At 47.7% G+C, this 22,803-nt stretch overlaps 1 protein-coding gene across 1 annotated transcript in view; it reads left to right on the top strand.

Annotated features, from left to right (window-relative positions):
• Positions 1-17,321: 17,321 nt before the first annotated feature.
• The window catches only part of LOC142587698 (dehydrogenase/reductase SDR family member 7-like), a 29,847-nt gene continuing 24,365 nt past the window's right edge, over positions 17,322-22,803 (top strand). The window contains exons 1-2 of the mRNA XM_075698879.1: positions 17,322-17,549; positions 21,148-21,297. Coding sequence (XP_075554994.1) covers positions 17,417-17,549; positions 21,148-21,297 — 283 coding nt within the window. The 5' untranslated portion in view covers positions 17,322-17,416. The remainder of the gene's footprint in view (positions 17,550-21,147; positions 21,298-22,803) is intronic.

Here is a 22,803-nt window from a genome sequence, read left to right as displayed (position 1 = left end):
AACACAGGATGTCCTCCTACAGATTAAGGAAGAGGTCCTAAGAAAAGCACCCAAGACAGGAGAAAACATCATAATGGCACTAGACATCAAGGGAGCCTTCGATAATGTCAGCCACGCGGCAATAATGGAAGGGCTTCAAAACATAAATTCTGGGAAGAGGACTCATGACTACGTGAGAGCCTTCCTAGCAAAAAGAACGGCCACAATAGGACTAGGGGATATAAGAAGCGAAACCTTTGTCACCCCAAGCAAAGGTACGCCACAGGGCTCAGTCATTTCACCCATACTGTTTAACATTGCGATGCTTGGCCTGGCCAGTGAACTAGGCGAAATCGAGGGCATACGACATGCAATGTATGCGGACGATATCACAATATGGGCCAACCAAGGAAGGCTAGGACAAAAGCAAGAGAAACTGCAAGAGGCAGCAAACCGCGTAGAAAACTATGTTAAGGCAAGAGGCCTGGCTTGCTCCACAGAGAAATCGGAAATACTCAGAATTGGAAAGAACCCCACCAAGGCCGAAATCGAAATAAACTTAGAGGGCCAGCTTATAGCGGAAAAGAACATGATAAGAATTCTAGGAATGTGGCTGCAAAGCAGCGGAAAATGCAGTCACACAATTAGCTTACTCCAAAAATCGACAAATCAAGTAAGCAGGATGATTACGAGAGTTTCAAATAGAAGACATGGCATGAAAGAGGCAGATACGATCAAGTTGGTTAAAAGTTTAGTGGTCAGCAGAGTCACATACTCGCTACCTTACCACTTGATGAACAAGCTAGAAAGAGAACAAGCAGAAACCACACTAAGGAAGGCGTACGAAACGGCACTACACCTACCGAGGAATACTTCAAACGACAAGCTACTGCAGCTAGGAATACACAACACGTTCAGCGAGCTGGCAGAAGCGCAACTAAACACACAAATAGCGAGACTTTGGCAGTCGGCTACAGGAAGAATGCTCCTAAAGAGACTAGGATACAATACGAAAGGGGCAATAGATCGAGAGGCAGACATCCCAGACAACGTCAGACAAACCCTCAGAATAAGTCGAATTCCACGCAACATGGATGCGAACCTACACGCAGCCAGAAGGCAGGCAAGGGCAGATTACGTGGAAGGCCACCTGGCAACACAGGAAAACACGGTGTACACGGATGCAGGGCTATACCCGTGGGACAAGCACACTAGAACACACAGAGTAGCTACGGCTGTAGTAGACTACATGGGAGAGACAATCAGCTGCGCAACCATAAGGAATTGCACGGTAGCGGAGGGGGAAGAGGTCGCCATAGCGCTTGCAGCGACCGAAGGCTGCCGAAGTAACAGATCACTAACCATATTAACAGACTCTAAAAGCTGCATGCAGGCATTACATGCAGGGGAGAGTCTGTAAAGAGGCCCTGCGAATCCTCCTCGGAGCAGGAGCCCTCGGAAATAAAGTGAAACACAAACTTTTCTGGATACCGGCCCATACCGGGATAGAAGGGAACGTGAGAGCAGACAGTCTAGTTCGCGAGATCACATACCGAGCTGGACAGATAGAGCCTCTCGAGAACTCTACAACGGTGGAGCCGACGTGTGCGGAAATATTAAACTACCATAGAGGGCAGAGAATCAAATATCCTCCGCCACACACACTACTTACACAACAGGAAGCAGCCGACTGGAGAAGGCTACAAACCGGAACTTTCTATAATCTACACATACTAAGTAAAATGTACCCGACATAATACAGAAACTCCTGCCCATGGTGCGGAGAAATACCAACTCTTTACCACATAACATGGGAATGTAAGCATAACTACACATTCCATAAACATAAAACACCCGAGTGCGGAGCGATGGGAGGGCCTGCTCACCAGCAGCGAGCTCACCGCCCAAAGGGCAATGGTGCAGCACGCGTGCGAAGTGGCCAGGCTCAGTGGAGCCCTGGAATAGGGGCACACCCGTGCTGAAGAGCCAGGCAGCAAGCGCAAGACGGCTCACCGCTAAACCCCTTGATAGAATCAATAAAATTTTTCTCTCTCTCTCTCCAAACGCGGCGCCTCAGCGAGAGAGCGCCGTTCGTTCGACTGAACCATAACATAGTACACTCAAAATGAAACACTCATGAGAGAAACCTGCCGCCATGCGCAAATCTCGGAGGCCATGCCGAGCCTCAACTACTTATCATCTTCTACTGCAGATGAGGCTAGTTGTTCGGTCAGTCTACGAGTCCGGCGTTGGGCGCTTTCAGCCTTCTCGGGCAGTACCAGGCAGCGGCCGGCGAAGTCGAATACATCATGTCGGAGACACTGTATAACATGGCTAAAATTTTACTCTGTGCATTCAACGCGACGCGCAGAAGCGCGGCAATCAGTTGTCGCCGCGGAGCGCTGAAGTGCGCTCCGAGCGAGCGCTTTGTTGTTTGTCGAAGGCGCAAACTCAACAGACTCGTATTGGTGAAACCGAACTATGCATGCAGACAGTAGACAGTTTTAGTTTAACGTTAGCGTAATAGCGGGCTTCAGGGAAATAGCGTTACCGTTCCGCTGACGAACTTTGCAGACATCGAGTTTTGGTATACGCTCCTGACACTGCTCAGGCGGCGCGTCCGAGCAGCGATCGTCAGCGCCTCTTGCGGCACCTTCCGTCAAAACTGACACTGACGGACCACGCTACTCACGCGGATCTGCCAACGTGATCGCTTGGTCATGCTTATTTTGAAACGAACAAATGGCGCAAGTTTTGCTGTGTGGTTTCAGACCAATCTTAACTTTACATGGTCGGAAACGCCTGCCATTCGTCGTAAAGGGGAAAAGCTCTACGCTGCCGGGCACGTTCACAGCGTGAAAGAAACCGCCGGTGTGACTGTGCTGGCGAAGTAAACGAGAAGAAAGGGGATTAGCCGAGGGGCCCGATTTTTTTATTAGTCATATCATAAGAACTGAATCATGAGATGTGTCACTTCCGCCAAGGAAAACGCAACTGCAGCCTATCTCTAGCCTGAGTACACTTAACTCTCATATTATGCTTTGATGAAGCAGCTCAACTGAGTGTGCAGGCGTGGCTGAGCTTATTAAGCGTTAGGCGTAGGTAAAGTAGGGAAAATCAGGCATCCACCTGGTCGTAGCAATTGCTACGAGGGAAACCCAAACAGGTTCCTCGAAAGAAAAGCCTCAAAGTTGAATAAAAATTCGTCCTGGTCCAGGACTCGAATCCGGGACCACCGCCTTTCCGGGGCAGCCGCTCTACCATCTGAGCTAACCAGGCGGCTAGCAGATGGCAGGGCGAATTCGAATTTGTCGACAACACGAAGCAAAGGCAAGAGTTTGACGTAATAGTTACGCGTAAACCCGCAAGGTGGAGAAAAGTAATTAAAGAAGGGAAAATCAAACACCCACCCGTTCGTAGCAATTGCTACAAACGAAACCGTAGGTGTTCTTATCCAACCATTTGAGTTACCGTAGACCCGAGCCGTAGACAAAACGTGTCCTTCCGTGGTACTGTTTTGACACGCTTGCAAAGCATCATTGGCCAGGGATAATAGACGCCATATCTTTTAGAGTTACTAAAAGGCTCTTTTAAACAACTTGCACAAAAATTCTATTAGACTGCTATGGTCTGACAGGCAACCACAGTACTTTGTTTACAACTGCCGAGGCACCGGCACGACCAAGCTTGGACCGCTCCCGCCGCCAAGACTCAGGTGACCGTATTCGGCAACCTGAACCCAAGCAGAGCCACACAGCGCGAAGTGCTGAGCGACTCATGCAAGCCAGAACACCTGCGGCCACCACGCAGTACGCCTCGTATACTGCGAAATGAATAGCTCTAAAGGATATGGAGAATTTGCAAAAATATGTAAGCCGGCTGCCCGGCAAGAGTCTTTCTTGGCCAAAAACTTCAGTCTACTGACTCCAATACTTTCTAGTGCGATCATGCAGGAAGGACGTTAGGATGGATAGTTGGGCGTGTTGGTTAAGCATGATCTGAAGTGAAGGCGCTAAAACGAAGGTGGACAAAGAAAGAACGCACAGGAAGGAAGCGCGAGCACAAAACCGCGGCCGGCCAGGAAATCTGTAGAGTCGGAGAGCAGGCAGCCCTGCACGGCCGTTACAGCCTTTGACGCTGCAGTACCGCCGTCCCCACGCTTTCCTTCCTGGGCTGTTTTCGATGTCTTGCACATTCGCCATCGTAAAAAAGCGGTACGAGAACGTTTACCCACAGGACGGTGGCGCACGGGGTTCAGAAGTTTCGAACCACACGCGGTCACAACAACAACACGTGTGCCACTACGCCGTCGACTGAAGTTTGATCAATACCAGAGTTGCGTTTTCGACGCTACAGGTGGCGCCGCCGTCGCCGGGAAATAGCGTTTCCTTGCCTTTTCATGTCATCTTTCCCGGATTCCCCCTCCCCTTTATATTGGAACTGAGAGCGAAGAGTGGCAAGGCTTGTTACTCATTTCGCGACTGCGTTGGTTGTACCCTCTGCCATTCTATCTTGCTTCCCTCTGAAGAGAAGTGGTTCTTGAAGGGAGAAGGAAAGGTTGACGCTGTTTTTCTGCAGCCCTTGCGAGAGCACGGCTCAGCGTCAGCCTCTCCCTCTGAACTTGCACGTTAGCAGAAAGGTGGGCACTGCAAACTGCAATGCTTTTGCGGCGGTCACGCATAATTACAGCTGTCAAGAGGCTAACGTGGCGACGCCCAGGGAGCTCCAGAGGGTATTGTGCACATTCGACGCGGTGCAAAGGTCCAAACGAGTTTTGCACGTGCCGCGCTCCTGACATGTATACACACGCTCTGACCCCCCCCCCCCCCCCCCTCTAGCCCAATACCCCACCCTGACGCGGTGTGCCAGACAACAGGAGCAGCAGTGTAAATGTTGAAAGATGAGGCAGAGGCAAGAGGCTTGCATTTCTCGGAACTCGGAGGTCAGTAGAGGTCGCAGCGAGGCTGTCATATAGCCAGGTGGAGGTGCGTTGACCTAAACCGACCGACCGTCTTCGTGGTCTCCCAAAAGTTGCACTAACTTCAAACAAAGAACGAGAGAACCGCTCTTCTAGCAGCTGCGCCCCTCGCAAGCTAACATGTGACACCTCTCCCCTACAGTCCACTGGCTGCGCCTTTCCATCTTATATTTCTCACGCCACTGCTGTACGCGTGCTGCTATTCATAGACTATACCTACGCTTTATTTTTTTCGACTTGAAGGAATGAACGCGCGTTGATATTCACGACGCCCCTGAATGTACGCGGCTGTGTAGTCGGGATACCTACGCTTTCTTTCTCTCTCTCTTTTTAATAGTGTTTTTTTTTTCAGTCTTACAGAGAAAATGTATTAATTGAGCACTGGGTGTTTGCAATCGCGCTCTCGATAATGACCGGACTCCGGCAGAAACGTTGAAATTAAGTGCGGTCTCTCAAGGGAAGGAGCGCGAGTTAAAAGGCTTTTGAATTTCTAGGAGTAATTTATGGTCCTCATGATTCCCGACCCCAACCCGATCCGCCGAGAGATGTATCGTGGCGATTCAAGTACTTTTTCCATCACCGAAACCTAGAAGGCCGGCTAGTGGGGTTTGAAGTGGTGAAGGCGAAGCTTTTCGATGGCGAGTATAAATAACACGCCAAACAACCTGGCAAGACGGCAAACTTGGGTTTTTTTTGCAAATGGTCTATGAAAATCCGCCTTCTATCTATTTTTAGTGAGCGCGAAAAGGACGCGTTATTTTTTAAAAATCATTACTTGACGCAGAAAAGTAACCAGAGACACATGCGCTGGGAAGGAAGGCAAAGAGCAAAAAAAGGCCTGTTGCAGCTTAGGCAATGTCGGAGATAAGCGTTTTTTTTTTTTCCCAATCAGATGTTCTAGTGAGTGGTTCGGCCACGGCTACCTACGTAAGAGGGGGCACACTATTTTGCAAGTCGCATATTACTCAATCACGCTTCCGGCGTTGTAGGCACACTATATTCTTCTACATTTAAAATACACCCGCTGTGGTGTCGTAGTGGCTTCGGTATTGCGCTGCTACGCCCGAGTTTGCGGGAGCGAATCCCGGCCGCATTTCGATGGGGGCGGAATGCAAAAATAAATAAAAAAATAAAAACACTCCTGTACCGTGCATTGGATGCAAGTTAAAGTACTCCAGGTGGTCAAAATTAAACCGCAGTCCCCCACTACGGCGTGCCTCATATCATATCGTGGTTTTGGCACGTAAAACCAGATAATAATAAAAAAAAATAATTTAGAGCACAGGAACGAGCATTTGCGCTAAAACTTCGATAGTGTGACGTGATGCAAGTTTCACTCACTTTCAGGGACCTGCTGTCCAACTTGTTTGAAGAGATGCTTGCAGGAAGCTTGCGATCATGGTATTGTGATCACACTCGGGAATGGATGAGGCAGACATGGCTACTTTGTGCGTTAAAAGCCTTTGTCAGAATTACGGCATCCGTAGTGCGCAGAAAATAGCAGCTCCGAAGTACCGCGTCTCCCGGCACCCGGCTGTCCTGAAGACTGCAGAGACGTTTTCGTTAGGATGGGCTCTCAGCAGCAAGCAGCACATGTTACGGCGGGGTCAGTGAATCTCAACTGCAGTGCCTAGAATACTTTTCTAGACACCGTACCTCAACTACATGAAAAAAAAGGCGACTAACCTCGGCCATCTGGTGTCGAGGGATCGAGCAGTGGCAAGACGCTCATTTCTTGGAACATAATTTTTCGCCACCTTCGTCCTTCACGCCTCTTATGCGCCCCGCCCTCCCCCCTCCTTTTAGCTACCACCCCACTACCCTAATTAAAACGCCTCGCCGTCAGCGACCGCTGTCGCACTCTTCAATGTTCACCGGGTCGTTGAACGGCGTGAGTGTCCCTATTTATCGGAGAAAACAGCGCTAAAAACACGGACGAGAAAGGAAGAAGACAGGAGTAGCGCATTGGTGTCAACGATTGGTTTTCTCGAGCGTGCACAGGGAAGGGAAATAAGGGGGAAATGAAATTTCAAGTACAGCATGGTTCTGGAGATAAAAGCGAACGAATATATCATGGTTAGTTCCGCAGGAACCTGTACTCCTTGTAGGTTAGGACGAGGGAAGCGGCCCAGACGCACGACGGCCCTTTGCCCATCATCGCGAGTGTTTCGAATATTCGACGGGCGTGATTGCCTCGATGCCTGCACATAACCTCGGTGTCTTGAAGCAACAGGGCGCACCCGCAGTCGGCGCAGCGAACAGCCAGTTTGCTCCCGTCCTTATTTCTTGTGTTGTACGCACGCTGCCACAAACGGTCGTTGAGGCAACGTCCTGTCTGCCACACACGTAGTGGGGATCTCGCAAACTACTTTGTTGCACGGCACAAATCGCGAAGAGTGGTTCTTACTGCAAGACCTGTTGTCCGGGTGGCTTTCATTCACTCTTGTGCAAGAGGAACCGAGCTTGTAGGGGGCCGAAAACGCAACCCGTACGCCTGGACGCCGTGCCGCTCTTTTCATACGGTGGGAAAGCGGCGTGCACGTAATTAAGGGATAACCGCTAGTTTGGATCTGTCAAGTTCAGGCCAAGACTTGCCCCTGCAGGGAGACCGGGTTTTGCTGGACTGTCAAGGAAGAGAGAAGGGATTGAGACGCTGGACCCGGTTGATTTCATGATGACAGGAGCGGGCGAGGCTCCAAGTGCGATTGCACGACTGACTACTCTCGAATGACCCGATGCACAAGAAGCAGTTGAAGTTTCTTGGAGCGCGGGGCACCCGCGCAACAGGTGTGGCTGAGGTGGTGCTCGAGGTCTAAAAAGCAGTTAAAACACGTTGGCGTTCTAGTTGGTTAGGTTAGGTTAGGCGCTGTCTGTGAAGCGCTGTGTCTGTGTATCTGTTTCTTTCTTCGTCCTCGTCCAGTCGCGCTTATACACTCTACTCTAGAAAGCAGATTGCGCTGTCCACCGGCAGTTCTCTCGTGGCGGAGAGGCCTTGAAAAATAAACTGGAAGGTGCTAAAGATTCTTGTACTCGGCTGGGAACTTCTGGTTTTGCACTGAATAACACCAAAGGTACGGATAGCTTAACTCTACCTAGTGACTGAATACGTGGCTGAATGCTCACATTCTTTGACTCCCGAAGAAACCCACAGACTTCAGCTATCTCCCCGGAGTATATATATATTTTACAAAGACGTGCGAAGTGTACGTGAAGGATACGTGTGTCAACATTATTACTTTTCTTTCGAGTGAGCAACGCAAACGCCTTATGCAGTGACTGTTTAATAATTTATAGCATTATATAATGAGCGATGGGAACATCGACACTTCCATACACAGGTTCTAATTACACGAAACTCACTCAGACTCACCAAAATGAAACCCAGCCAGGTTCCCTCGGTCCTGCCGCGCAGTCAGACGCAGGAAAGCTCCACTCGGACTCGCACTCGTACAAAAAAGAAAAAAAAAAAGAAAGGAAATTATGCAGATCCCACACACTACGGGAATCGACGCAAGCGAAGCTTTCTGTGCAGATTGAAAGGCACATATATGCTACAGACATGCTCGCAAGCGCTACTTACACTACTTATTCCAACAATTTATTCTTGCGATCGTGTTGCTATTTTAAACGCACCCCACATCAACGCAGCCTGAGCAAATCAGTGCGCAGAACTGAGAAAAAAAAATACAGAAAAGCTTGACGCCCTACAAGTTTTAAATAACTCGTGTTGGCGCACCCTGAAAATCAAATTGTTTCCCTGTTAGCGCGATATATGGCATGCTTACAGACATTTCAACCTAGCTTTTCCATCTGTTTTGCTTCGATAATCTCCCCTTGCAAGCTGATGTTCCTGCTTCGGCTAGCAATACTCTTATTGTCAAACAACGGATGACAGCCACATGTTTTACAATGCGTAGCAAGAAAACTGCCAGCAATAGCTTTTTTTTTTTTTTTTTTACACCGTAAGAGTGATCTCGCAACCGATCGTTCAGACAACGGCCGGTTGGCCCAACATAACTGCGACCACCATGACAGGGGTATGCGCTAAACAGCACAGTAAGCCATAATCTACAAACTTCTTTTTGTGGTTCTTTTCCTCAGCTACGCCAATTCTTAGCGCGTTCAGATTAGTGATCTTCCAAGGCTTATCCAGCTTGTGAGGTGCGGATAAAAGCAAACTCACACTTGTGCGCGGATAATTTTTTTTTCTTCTCAAATTACGGGAGACAGTGTGTGTATGAGGCAGCACAGTAACTCGACTCCCGTGCTCACTGGATCTGGCGGCGGATTGACCACGGTTATTGCTGTCTCTCAACATTCGCTCAGCCGCAGAAGCTAGAAATAGCCCGCGATAACCTGAGTCCAGGGGCGTAGCCAGGGGGGGGGGGGGGGCTGAAGCCCCATAATTTTTTTGTGCTGTCCATGCACCGCCGACCCAAGCAACCCCCGGCGCCGGAAATCATTCTGGATTTTGTCTAAAATGTCTTTTTCATGCTCGAAAAAACATTTCACCGCGAACATTACGAACTCGGGCTGGTTTTCGCGGCAACGCACATGCACAGGGAGTCACATTACGCAAGCAGCCCCATCCGAGCACAAAGTTTCAAGGGCGTTTTGATGGCGAGCGGGGTCGCCGCGGCATCTCGCGGAGTCCGCGGAACCTGCGGAGCGCATGGATGTCAATTCCGAAACTTTATGGGTATAAAGTTCTCATAAACTTTTGATGTGAAAGGTGCATTGGCATTTCCAAAGTTGTGCTTTAGATTTTCAATTGCGGAAGTTTGGGGGTTTAATATTGTTATAAACATTTGACGCCAAAGGTACATTGACTTTTCTAAAGTCGTACATCGGAACATACAACGAAACAAGCCACATCAGCACACTATAAGACAAGTTGCCAAAGCACACAGCGAGGTCCGATGAGACGAAACATTGCGGTGGTTCATTTGTGCCGTCATGTAACACAAAATATCAACATTTTTTTTACCAACGCCAAAAAACCATGTCAAGACACGAAAACCAGCAAAGGTAACTATGTTCTTATTTATTTTTCTACTTTGACTTTTATTTGCGAGGGCATATTGAGCGTCTTGAATTTTTTTGTTCTCGCTACCCCACCCGTGGGCTGCCAGAGCGAACCAGAGCGCATGCGTTTTTCTAATGTTGCCCCGACCATCGCGCGGCGCACTTTGGTGCGCGTTCGGTTTTGTCTGGCCGAGTGGATTTTCGCCTGGCAGAGTTTTGGACGCTTTCTGGCTAGCAGACGAGAAAAAGAAACAATGGTTGCCCGCCGCCATCACTGTGGGGACCCAACGGATTGCACCGCGTTCGCTGGAGCGCAACCTCTCCGGAGAGTCTTGTATCGCCGGTGCAGGATACCGAGCAGCATGCGTAAGGTTTTCGGTGGACCAACCGTCTCACGTTTCGGTCGACATGTCCATGGAATTATCATGCACCGGATGCACCCCACCAAATTCCCATACCTATGCTGATATTGTGATGTACAAGAGACCCTCCAACACACGGTGTTGGTGTGCTCGCACCGCGAGAAAAACAGTCAAGTTGATTCCTCAGAAACGCTACAAGTCGTCGAAGAAACGTGAGAGGCAATGTTAGAGGCACAGAGCCTGGAAGATGAGCGCAGTCTGGTGGACCGGGCCCGGGCTGCGGCATTAGCCAACGGCTTTCTTGACTAAGAGAGCCGCCCACCTAGGGCGAAGAAAGAACACTTTCTCGCTGTTTCTCACAATAAACGTTCATTCCTCCTAATTCCTCCTTCGGTAGCCACATTAGGTGCCCAACGTAGGCATTCGATTGTGGCCAAGACACTTTCCTTTGAGTTTCTTTATTTCGGTGCCACCGCCCCACAGAAAAAAAAAAAGACATTGTTGCGGCGCAGCGAATTGTCGCATGGTGAAAGTTCGATTGTGTTCTTTTGCGGAGAGTAATGGGCCACGGGACACTTCAGTTGCCGGACACCCTTATTATATTATTGCGATAGCAATTATATGGACACTCCAGGCGCATTCCTGTCGTCGCCCTCATGTTCTGTATAAACTCCAAGGGCGATAACATCGTGACAGCGCGCCGCATGCTGTATGTGCGAGTGAAAGCGTAGGGAGGGGGCTGGGGGGCTGGAATGGGTGAGACGACGATGGTGGCTGAGTCTTGTGTGTGCAAAAGAGAAAAGCGGAGAGAAAGCGCGAAGTCTTCCGTCGCGCGCGATACATCGGAGGGAGTGGATGGAATGGGGGTGGGATCTAGGATTCTGTGAATCTCTGATTGCGCAACATGTTTATTTGCCTTGTTTGACGCATTGTATACAGTGATTTCTTTAGATACGTAGAGTTATTGGAGGCTTATACGTATATTTAAATATCTTGTTGCGGGGTTTTGTGTATACGTGCAGTGAACTTTGTTTCCAGTGACACTTTCTTGCCCTTTATCAAGCTGTATCTTCGCATTTGCATATTCCATTGTATCTTAGCATTTCTAATGCCTGAAGGCGAGTAAAATGAAAGTGAGCCAACCCACCCCGCGTAATAATTGTTCGGCCCATTATCTATGAGGCAAGCACATGGCACAGATGCATCTCTTAGTTACAAAAGTGACATGCAGGAGCGAGGATAAATGTTGTTTAATGCCCTCATACACTGGGTAGAACATGGTTGCGTGACGTAATGGGCGCTCCAGAAGTTGAGCAGCGTAGTGCCGTGAGGTTTTGACAGTTGAAGGTTTTCCTGAAAAGAAATTAGTCGCCGTATGGCTGCCGTGTACGTTCAACATTGCATTTGATTGGCCACTGTGAAGCGTTGCAACAAACGGTTCAAATAAGGACGTGAAAGTTGCAAAGGTGATCCAAGACTCGGCCAAAGCCACCGTGCAATCACCCCCGCAAAAAATGCAAAGGTTGATGAGCTGATAAAACAAGAACGGAAGATAAGCATCGATGAACTGGCAGAGCGCGTGAGCATTAGTCACGGTTCTGTTCGCGCCATAATTCATGAACATCTCGGTTATCGGCTCTTGTGTGCGCAATGGATGCCCAACATTTTGAACCACGGCCAGAAGACGGAGAAGCTCGGCGCTGCCTTGACTCATCTGATCCAGTATGAGAATGAGGGTGACGACTTCTTGTCTGCAGTTGTGATCGGGGACGAACCATGGTGCCACTACTACGAGCCTAAAACACGACGGCAAAGCTTACAGTGGAAACATTCGTATTCACCACTTCCAAAGAAAGGAAAGGCCGTCATTCCTGCCGAAAGGCGTTGTTGACTTCTTTTTTTTTTATCGTCAGGGGCTATTACTGATAGAATTTGCTAAATCTTGAGAGGCTATCAATTCTTTTCGGGACACGCAGCCGGATGGGCTGCGTGTCCCAATCAAGAACAAGCTACGTGAAAAATTGACGAATGGGGTCATCTTGTTCCACGACAATGCCGTCCCCATGTCGCTTATGTGTTTGATACAAAGTGCAAGTGGGAAACGCTGCAACATCCGCCATACAGCTCAGACCTGTCGCCTTGCGACTTCCACATTTTGGGGCAACCGAAAAGACAGCTCAAGGGAACCAGATTCATGTCGGACAATGACGTGAAAGAGTCAGTTGTAGGCTTTTTGAAGCAGCAACCCAAGGAGCTTAATGAGGCGGCAATCACACGACTCGTTAGACGATGGGACAAATGTCTAAATGCTCATAGAGACTACTTTTAAATAAAGTACCCCGTTTGTCATATATTCGCAGTGGCTCATTTTCATTTGACTTTCCCTCGTATATTTTGCAGAACTCCTCCTTTCTATACGTGCTCTCTGTTGCGACTATAATTTCGGTGCAATTACTCAGGCTACATGACTGGTGACAGCTGCTCCTGCGTAATACACGGGAACAAACGACAGCGCGTCATTGAGATTTTTCGATGGCCGTTGCATGTGTACTAGAATGTAAACAAGGTTCTTCAATGACAAAGATTCATTAAGAAGCCAACAAACACTGACACCAAGGACAACATAGGGGAAATTACTTGTGCATAATAAATGAAATAAAGAAACGATAAAGTAACGGAAATTCGGGCCCCTCGGTTAACCCCCTTTCTTCTCGTTCAAAGATTCATTAACACATTTATCCTCAAATTGTTCATTTCATGGCCTTTACATTTTTTGTATCAGTGGCATGCACTGCTTAGCTGGTTTCGAACTGCTATAGTTCTAAAGTTCGTGTGATATTTTCTTTACTTGTTAAATAGACAAAAACATGGAAGCATTGATATCAGTTATATTGGGCACAATTTTTGGCACATACCGGTATATTCCTTTATGAAAAAAATACATATTTTACTTGTTTTGGCAGTGCGCAGCGTCCGACAATTCGTTTGCAGCACCTTTGGCAATGGCAATGCAGTTATTTATGTATTTTATCCCCCGACAAATTGTTTAAGAGGAAGCTTTAGCTCGGGCCCAACTCCGACGCGGCCTATTCAAATACATTTAAAAAGCAGAAACGCTTTTCTGAGATAACCTCTGGATCGCCTTTAATAAAATTTATTGCATTTTAAAGAGAAAGTTTAATTCTACTGTCTGTAGAAAGCGGAATTTCGATTTAGGGCCTGAATTTTGTTTAAAATATTTTGAAAAATCCGGAAGTTCGAAAATAATGGAAGCACGACGTTTACAAACTAATAGCTCTGCATCAAGAACACATGTCGCTCTTCTGTAAACACCATCTACTATAACGGTCAAAGCGGACAAATTTGGTGTGTCAATTTGTATCTTACGTGAATTGGTTACGTAGTGTTCAAGGGTTCTGAGAAAGCCATTTTTCTATAATACAAAATGTTTTGAAATTCATATGTAACATATCAACTTTTCCCGTTGTAGATGTGCTATTATATGCAATTCACAGAATTGTGATATCGTTTTTCATTGTTGATTTAGAGTATTAAACTTGATAGTTTCGTTTACTGAAAATTGGTGATTTTTACCAATGTTCAATAAAGAATAGACAACCTAAATGAAAAATTCAAAAGAAACAGTCACTTACATTTAAGTTTTTTTTATAAATGAAACAAACTTCGTCAAATTTGGTGCGGTGGTTGCCGAGAAAAACGAATTCTCCTTCTACATGTATTTAGATACGAGCACCCGAGCTAAAGCTTCCCCTTAAGGAGGAGGCCCAGCTGCAATGTGAGCCCCCCCCTCCCCCCCCCCCTAAACGAAATTTCTGGCTACGCCACTGCCTGCGTCAACCGGTCTCATTATTTGTTGGTGGAAACCGGAAACGACCAGGTTGTGGCGCGACTTCTTTTAGGGAAGTCTTGAAACGAAGATTTACATCGTCCTCTTAGTAATTTACGATGCGTTGAGTGGCGTGGAAGTATGGAGGGGGGGGGGGGATCGTTTTCTCGTGGCTCGTAATTCCAGCACAAGCGATCATTGCAAAGCGACAGGCGAAGATCCACAAAGAGCACACTACCATTATGTGGCCCTATGCGACAGAGCCTGATACGCTTGGGAGAACCATGTTCGGTGAAGTTTTCTTTGTGACGACCGAAAGTTTGGAATGCCATTTGTCTTGCGGCTTCGCCGTCCATCTTGTGGCCGAAACTAATATACACTCTGTGTAACAGACATCATTTCAGGGGACAGTGACAGTGACAAGAACTTTATTACAGTATCCTGATTTCAGGGGAGATATACATATATATGTTCATATTACTCTTGAAAAAAAAAAAAGGAAAAAGAAACTACGTTGAGAGAGTGTAAGCGCAGAGATGGAAGATTCATCTCGGTACCGTCAAGCAGAACGTACCTACAGTTGGACTCTGTATGACCCCCTCAAAAAGGGTAATGACCCATTTGGGGCACATGACCTGCACTTTGAGAAACACTGGACTAGAACGTCTAAAGCGCACAACATTGGTGTATGAATATACACCCGGTGTGACAGTGTTACAATGTCATAAGGGTTTCGCAGAAGACTTACTCGCAAATTAGCGATGTGTTTAAGAGCGGTGTATAACGCATCAATTTTGTCTGCTTTCGATGTATTGTTAGATGAAATTTACAGAACCGTGACGTCTTCGTTCATTGCCGATTTAGAGAGTTGTAAACTTATTAGTTTCCCTTTTTTGAAATTTGTATACTTTTCATTAAAGAAAAGAAGGGTGATGGCCTCATTAAAAAAATCCGCTGCCGCAGATTCTGTGGACGCCGCCTCCGCCCCCGAGAGCGAGGCATCGGATCTGCCGGATTGGCACACTGCGACAGAAATGCAGCAACAAAACTCATGGTGGGCGTGGGGCGATCGCCTAGCCACGTTCAGAGACCTCACCCAACACTACAGACTCGAAAGACTCAAATTCCCGCCACCGCACGATAATTTGAACAGGAACTAGGCCAAACATTACGCTTGCTCCAGACACACACCTACACTAGCCCCAGCGCCTTACATCACTGCTATCCGGGTTCATATCCAGCAGATGTGCGTAAAGCTTGCGGACAGAGAGCAACGCTGCGACACATGCTCTGGGATTGTGCCAACAACCACGGTAATGAAACCACCTCCGTTCGCAACGCGTCCATAACTGCGGCCGTTGACAGAGTACGGGAGGCCTCAAAGTCGCTTCTTCCCGACGCCACCCCGGCTGAGCCGCCAGGGATCTTCTCCATCGGCGTCGCCGCTGCTGGGAGGCGGCTCTCAAAAGTTCAGAGTTGGCAGACCAGCTCTGAGCCATCCGGCAAGCCGAAGATGCCGCCCGAGTCCAAGGACTTCGAGTCGCCACCTGAGGCCACCACAACAAAAACTGCCGGACCACTCATTAACAAAGTTTCTTCTTCTTCCTGCAGCCGCTAGACTTTAACTTTCTTTTTAATGCAACAAACCTCATCAAGTTGGTGCAGCGGTAACCGAGATAAACGATTTTTTCGTTCCCGTGTATTTAGATAAGAGCCCTCGAGATAAAGCTCCCGTTTAAAGCGACGTTTTCTGTACTTTGAGCAACAAATTGCGACATTCGAGCAACACAGGAACGAGCGGCAACCCCACCTTCCCTTTTCGCCCTGATACATGATCAAGATTCAGTCCTTATTAAGTGCCAGATAAAATCACACCCGAAGTAAATAACACGATCACGAGGCCCTCTGACTACGTGGTATAAGTCGCCAGTGTGCCTAATTTCCGTTGTTTCCAGCTGGTATTTAATTGCCACGACGCTCTAACCGACCACGTCATATTCACAAGCTTCTGACGTCATTCGTCACCCGCTGGCGCGGTACAGGCTGCAGTGGTTGGTCCCAAAGCATTTGAGTGAGACACGAAAACTTAATGATGTTCTAGAAGATGCCGGACGCTAAGCAGTTAGCCTCACAAAAGAAGAGCGCTTGGCTTGTGATGAGCATTTAAATTGGAATCAATTGGATGATCATTAAATCCTTGCTGGAATATGTGCGCAACAACAAAAAAATATAACTAAATTGTTGCACGCTTACACTTAATATCCTGCTAGTCTCTAAATTGCGTTAATTATGTCTGATGCAAGGCATGCAGGCCAATCGACGGAAATCCCCTATCAGCCACGAACCTTCAGTTACAGCCGGCGTCGCTTGTATACGGTTCGCAGGACCTCATAAAACAGAATTTTCCAACATATCTTGTGAGCGCAGTCAGCGAAACCGTGCATCAATACGTTAAAAAAAACGTCGGACACTTTGGGGCTTATCTCGAATTCGCGAGCAATTATCGTCACCTGCCCTGCACGCCGTTGCTTTCACTAACGCTGCGCGCCCGGTGCTTCTGCAGGTCCCGAACGACATGCGCCTTTATCGGTGTGTCATAGCGTAAATTGTACGTTCTACGAAAATCTCGAGCGCAGGCTTTTCTAGAAAGAAAACAACAAGCCCGCAACACGACTATTACTGTTCGCAGCCCCAAATGCAGATATAACTTTCGTTTAGAATGCACAGAAAAATCCCCAGGACCGCGCCGCGGATGCAGACTCGCGCTCATCAGCGTTTCCTCAGACTTCGTGGTCCGCAAACTTTCTCGACTCCAAATGCGCGCGCGCCAGCGATATCGATACAAGTAGAACGTTGCACCCAGACGAACAAGCTACGGGGCGAGGGGAAACGGGGCCTGCGTTGAATCGACGCGGGGCTAAAACAACAGCTGTTGGGCTGCGGTCGCGCAGGCCAGCGGAAAACAAAGCGCTTGAAACAGCGCACGCTCGCACTTAGAAGCCGACAACTCGCTGATAAAAAAGAAAGAAGGAAAAAGAAAGGACTTGGCGGGCCCGAGAGTAAGAGAGAGTGGCTGGGAGATAAGGAATGAGAGAGCCGTGACCCTCAGGTCATTGCGGACTCCGATAACGCGCCGTCGGCTGCCCAGCGCGGCATCTAAGCGGCTTTTTGTGCGCGCGTGCCAGTCTATCCCTCGCTGCTCGTGCGCCGGCTGCTGCAGCCATCATGCTGTGCTGTGCGGCCCTCGGCATCGCCGCACTGGGCGTAGCCGCCCTCGCTGCTGTCGCCTACTGGTTTCGCTACTACACCGATGCCTGCTGGAGCCTCATCTTTGCCGAGCACTTCGGCACCTCGCCGGGTGAGCCAGCTTTGTCGTTTTCTACTCTCTCTCTCTCGTTTTGAAATCTACTTTTTAAACGCACACTTTCCTACTGCTCTCGTCGCCGTCGGCGCGGACGGGTCCATATTTTGTTTTGTTTTGGCGCGTCAGGACCATTGGGTGGTCAAAGGGGCTCGGTCGGCGAGCAGCGATAGGTTCGTGGCTTATTCAACGACCCAAAGTACCTGAAGCTATGAGGGACGCGGCAGTGGAAGGGTCCGCGTTACTTTATTTTTTACCACTTGGAGTTTCTCTAAAGTGCACCCGAATCTAAGTGCACGAGCGCTTTTTTTTTTTTTTGCGTTGTGCATCCACTGAAGTGCGGTCGCCGCGTTCGGGAGTCGAACCCACCACATCGTGTTTCAGCAGTATACGACGCTGTACACAGTCGCTGATCCGTCTCGGCAGTGCTCAGTGAAGCGTGGTCAAGCCGACTGAAAATTGGAACCCTTCCTTCAATGGAGAGGGAAAAACATCGCGTATCGTTTTTCCCAGCGTATAGTTTTTCATACGCTGATTTTCGCATTTCAAGAATTCTGATTGGATTAAGCGCGGGGGAGCGGAAGGCTCATGAATAGAATAATGCCTCTGATACACTGGAGCGAAGTTTCAGAAGTGAATAGTTCAGAAAATAAATCACAAGTAATTAATCACTTGACAGGTTAAGTTCACAATTCGAACTCCCACCCTTGCAGTAATGAACAGTAGGCAGTTGGACCCACTAACCATTGAGGTACTGCATGGCTTTGGCGCCTTGCAATTTGTACGACGTTTTACGCGTCGCGCATGCCCTGAGAGTGGCGAGATCTGTTCATATATTCCGGAGGCCGAAGGCAGCGACACAGTAGCGCAGGGCGACGATGTTGTGTGCCTCGCAAATACTTGTCTTTTAAGAACGCAGTGTCTGCGGCGACAGTCTGCTGCTGTTGCAGTTAGACCATTCAGGGGTGACCGAATCACATAAGTGTGCTTATTTGTGATTATGAAATATCCGTTGCTTAAAGAAATGCGCTCCCGAATAACTATGTACAAAATTGAAAACACTCTGTCATTTTTTTTTACTTACTCACTCACTCACTCGCTCGTACACGCACTCACTCATTCGCTCGCTCACTCACTCACTCGCTCGCACACTCACTCACTCATTCGCTCACTCATTCGCTCGCTCACTCACTCATTCGCTGGCACACTCACTCACTCGCTCGCACACTCACTCACTCGCTCGCACACTCACTCACTCGCTCGCACACTCATTCGCTCGCTCACTCACTCATTCGCTGGCACACTCACTCATTCGCTGGCACACTCACTCACTCACTCACTCACTCACTCACTCACTCACTCACTCACTCACTCACTCACTCACTCACTCACTCACTCACTCACTCACTCACTCACTCACTCACTCACTCACTCACTCACTCACTCGCTCACTCACCCACTGAATCACTCGCTCACTCACTCACTGAATCACTCGCTCACTCACTCACTGAATCACTCGCTCACTCACTCACTGAATCACTCACTCATTCTCGAACGCGTCCGTCACGTACCCTCGATATCAAATATCAGCTATATTACCGCCACACCAGACATCAGGAACATTTCCAGGGCGCTAAGGTCGCTTGTTTTACACTACAGCCTGAGGCATTCGATGGAGACAGAAAATCGTCGCTACATCTTTGTAACTGTAGCGATGTAGAGCTCTGTCAAAGTCTATGAGTCAGAGAAGGGGAAAAGTGGCGGGGCATAGAATACAAAGAGAAATTAAAAGATACGGGCGTGTAGATACAAGAGTGAATGACAATGTGAGTGTAGCGATAAGATCACGTGAGTGTCGCCAGAACAATGAATTCAAGTTGCCTGCCACTAGGCGCAATCGTCTGCAATAGTCGATTTGTATTAATTGTACGGCACCGGTAGGCAGTTCCTAGCTGACGCAAGTAAAGGTGTTATTAAAACTACGGGAAACTTCATTCTCCTCACACATCACACTTTAACAGGGGGGGGGGGTGGAATTGTTGTATCGCGTGGCGTCATTAACTGAATCTGAATTCCGTATTACCTCAGCAGTACGTATTGAAGTTGTTACCCTAAATGCAAGATGCGAGCAATTGAGTCCGTTCTCACATTGTTCTGAGCTTCGCTGTCAAATCTTTAAAACGTCAGAAAAAAAGCAACAATACGCAAGAGCGCAGTCACGTAATTTTTTTTTCTTTCTTAGCGCGCTTTCTTCATAGCCCCGGAAAAAAGAACCATGCCAAAGATAACGTAATGGTCTGAGCACGCTTTCCATCCTTTCAAACATAACATGCTCTCTGAAATAAATGTTTAGTATATTGCATAATTAAGGCTAATAATTTCCTAAATAGTCCCACTTCAACAAATAGTCTGAACAACTCAAGACCACTAGGAACAGTATAAAATTGGTCTTATTCGTGTAAGGTGTGCCAGTGGATTTGTAAAGTTTGGTTCTAATAGGCGAAAAGCCGTAAATAGCGTGCTACACAGTTGTAAAACACGTACCATACACAGAAGGTTAAACTGAGCGAATTGCTGAAGCACTGATGCTGAAATTTTGACCGGGAAAAATAGACAAGAACTGACAGGAGACCACGCAGCACAAGCGATAACTGAACCATTTTTTTCTTCGGAAGAATGGGTTGAAGTAAGAAAACTGTAAACAAAAGAACATAGAACACATCTCCAGGATCTGCTTTTTAGATCACAAGAGGCAGCAGTGAGTCGCTTTATTAATTAACCACATTTTCCCGCTAAATATTCACACCATGGTTCTATGCCTCTGTAAGGCAACTTGTGCCCTTGCGCCGCAGCACAATGCAATACAATTTGTGGGCAATCCGAATGCGCTTTAATTGTTTCATGTTATTTTTTTTTGCTTTAGCCCATTCTTAAGAAATACCGTTCTATTTGTTAGACAGCTGTCTTGTCAGGTGGTTTACTTTCTGTCGTTGTCGACTTTTCACGCCTAAGTCCCCACACGTCAAATACACAGCTGCATAACGTCCAACGTCTCCGCCAGTGTAAGTGGTTCAACAGTATCGCTAATGCCCGTGTATTTTTCGAAAATAGTTCTGTGGCCAATATGTGCAGACCCAGCACGGCGGATAGTTCGTTGGTGCAAGGTTAACTGGCTAGTGTTCAGATAATGTTGAACACTGAACGTCTCGCACAGGGAGGGAGTAGGAAGGAGGGGGCTTCATGGGCGAACGAACTTAAGCGAGGCGTATGAAGGCCGAGTTCTATATAATAAGCCAAGTAATGGTGCTCGTAGCTTGAAGGATTCAATCCTTCTATTTCGTAAAGGGCAGTCACGTTTGTAGTATAGCGGTCATGGTAAGACGAAACAACGCAACTGCTTTAGTTTCATGATTCTCGCTTCCAAGAACTTCAGGATAAATTTAAGCTCTGAAAAGGTACGCGAGGTACATGAGCAGTAGTTGAGAATGCTAGCTAAATTTCTTCAGTACTTCTGTACGTGGTAGCGCGGTAGTGTATGCATAGACCGTGTTATCATTCGCGGCGAATAACCGCGTGTTGTATGCTTCTGACGCAGCAACCCTGAGGCGCCAGGTAGCGTGGATCACCGGCGCCGGGAGCGGCCTGGGCCGCGCGACCGCACTCGAACTCGCCTCTCATGGCGTTAAAGTTGTCCTCTCCGACGTCGACGAGCAGGCCGTCGAAGACGTCAAGTACACGCTCGTAGGTAAGGTGACATTACCTGAGCGTACGGCCCCATGGTCAACGTGGCGGATGTTGGCCGAGCTCCCGCATACCACTTCTGCACGTTGCACTGCACTCAGCGCTGTTCAGCTTGACCTCCGAGGTTTAAGAAACGGTGTACCGTCCGTACAGTGCTCGATGGAAATCCGCATGGCGAGGAAGAAACAATTCTTTGGAATTTTGGTATTCGTCCGCCTATTCAATTCAACATTCCGTTACCTTTAGACGAAATGTAGAAGACCCTATTCATCGGTTCCGGCTGGGCACTGCCTGCACAAAATATTTTTATGCGATTAGCCCCCTTTGCTGCTTCAGGCGTTTTGAGTCTATCTACCTACCTGTCAAAAAAGGGGTCAGACAAGGAGACGCAATCTCTCCAATTCACTGCATACTCAGACGAAGTATCCAAGGGATCAGGCTCATCGCTCTCTCCTTACTTGTCTAGAAGTAACTATTTTAGGTTTACGTTTGTAGCATATTTCGGTTTTCAAATGACAAGACCTCGTACACTATTCCTTCTACCTCAATATTATTTAATAACGCGACCTGCAGTGACTCGCCCTACTGCGCGTGACCTGCACTGTGTGTGTTCTGCTTTATTCTTTGACATTTGTCCTCTTGCTCTTTCTTCCCTCTTCCTTCCCCTTCTTCCCATCTTCTATTTCTTTGTTTGTGTCCCCTCCTTTCTGAAGAGCAGGCAAGCGTTGTTTCCGGTGGCAGTTGCCAGCCTGCTCTTCGCTTTCTCTTTTCTGTCAAATGTATATATGTCTTCAAATAATAATAATAATAATAATAATAATAATAATAATAATAATAATAATAATAATAATAATAATAATAATAATAATAATAATAATTTAAACGGAAGGCTTACATGCAAGGATCGACGGTGAATATCTCAGGAACATTTGGTTTGCAGATGGCATTGTCCTGTTCAGCAGCACTGGCGAAGAATTAAAACAAGTGATTGAGGGTCTTAACCAAGAAAGTGTAAGAGTGGCGTAGAAGATTAATATGCAGAAGGCAAAGGTCATGTTCAATAGCCTGGCAAGGGAAAAAGAATTCCCGATCGCCAGTTAGCCTCTAGAGTCTGCACAGAAGTACGTTTATCTAGGTCAATTACTCACAGGAAACCCTGATCCTGAGAAGGAAATTTACAGAAGAATAAAAATCGGTTTGAGTTCATACGGCAGGCGTTATCAATTCCTGACTGGGAGCTTGCCACTGTGGTTGAAAAGAAAATGTGCGATCATTGCATTCTGTTGGTGCTAACACATGGGGGCAACATATGGGGCATATAGAAGCTCGAAAACAAGCTAAGGACCCCGCAAAGAGTGATAGAACGAAAAATGTTAGGCGTAACTTTAATGGACAGGAAGAGTGTGGTGTCCACCAGAGAGATAGCAAACGGAGATACCCGATATTCTAGTTGACATTAAGAGAAAAATGACTCGCCATCGCGGTCCTGTGAAAGTGGATGTCCAGCTAA

This window comes from Dermacentor variabilis, chromosome 7 (assembly GCF_050947875.1).
Source record: "Dermacentor variabilis isolate Ectoservices chromosome 7, ASM5094787v1, whole genome shotgun sequence".
Lineage (NCBI taxonomy): Eukaryota > Metazoa > Arthropoda > Arachnida > Ixodida > Ixodidae > Dermacentor > Dermacentor variabilis.
Note: the sequence above shows the minus strand (reverse complement) of the source record. Positions and strands in the feature narration are given on the sequence as shown.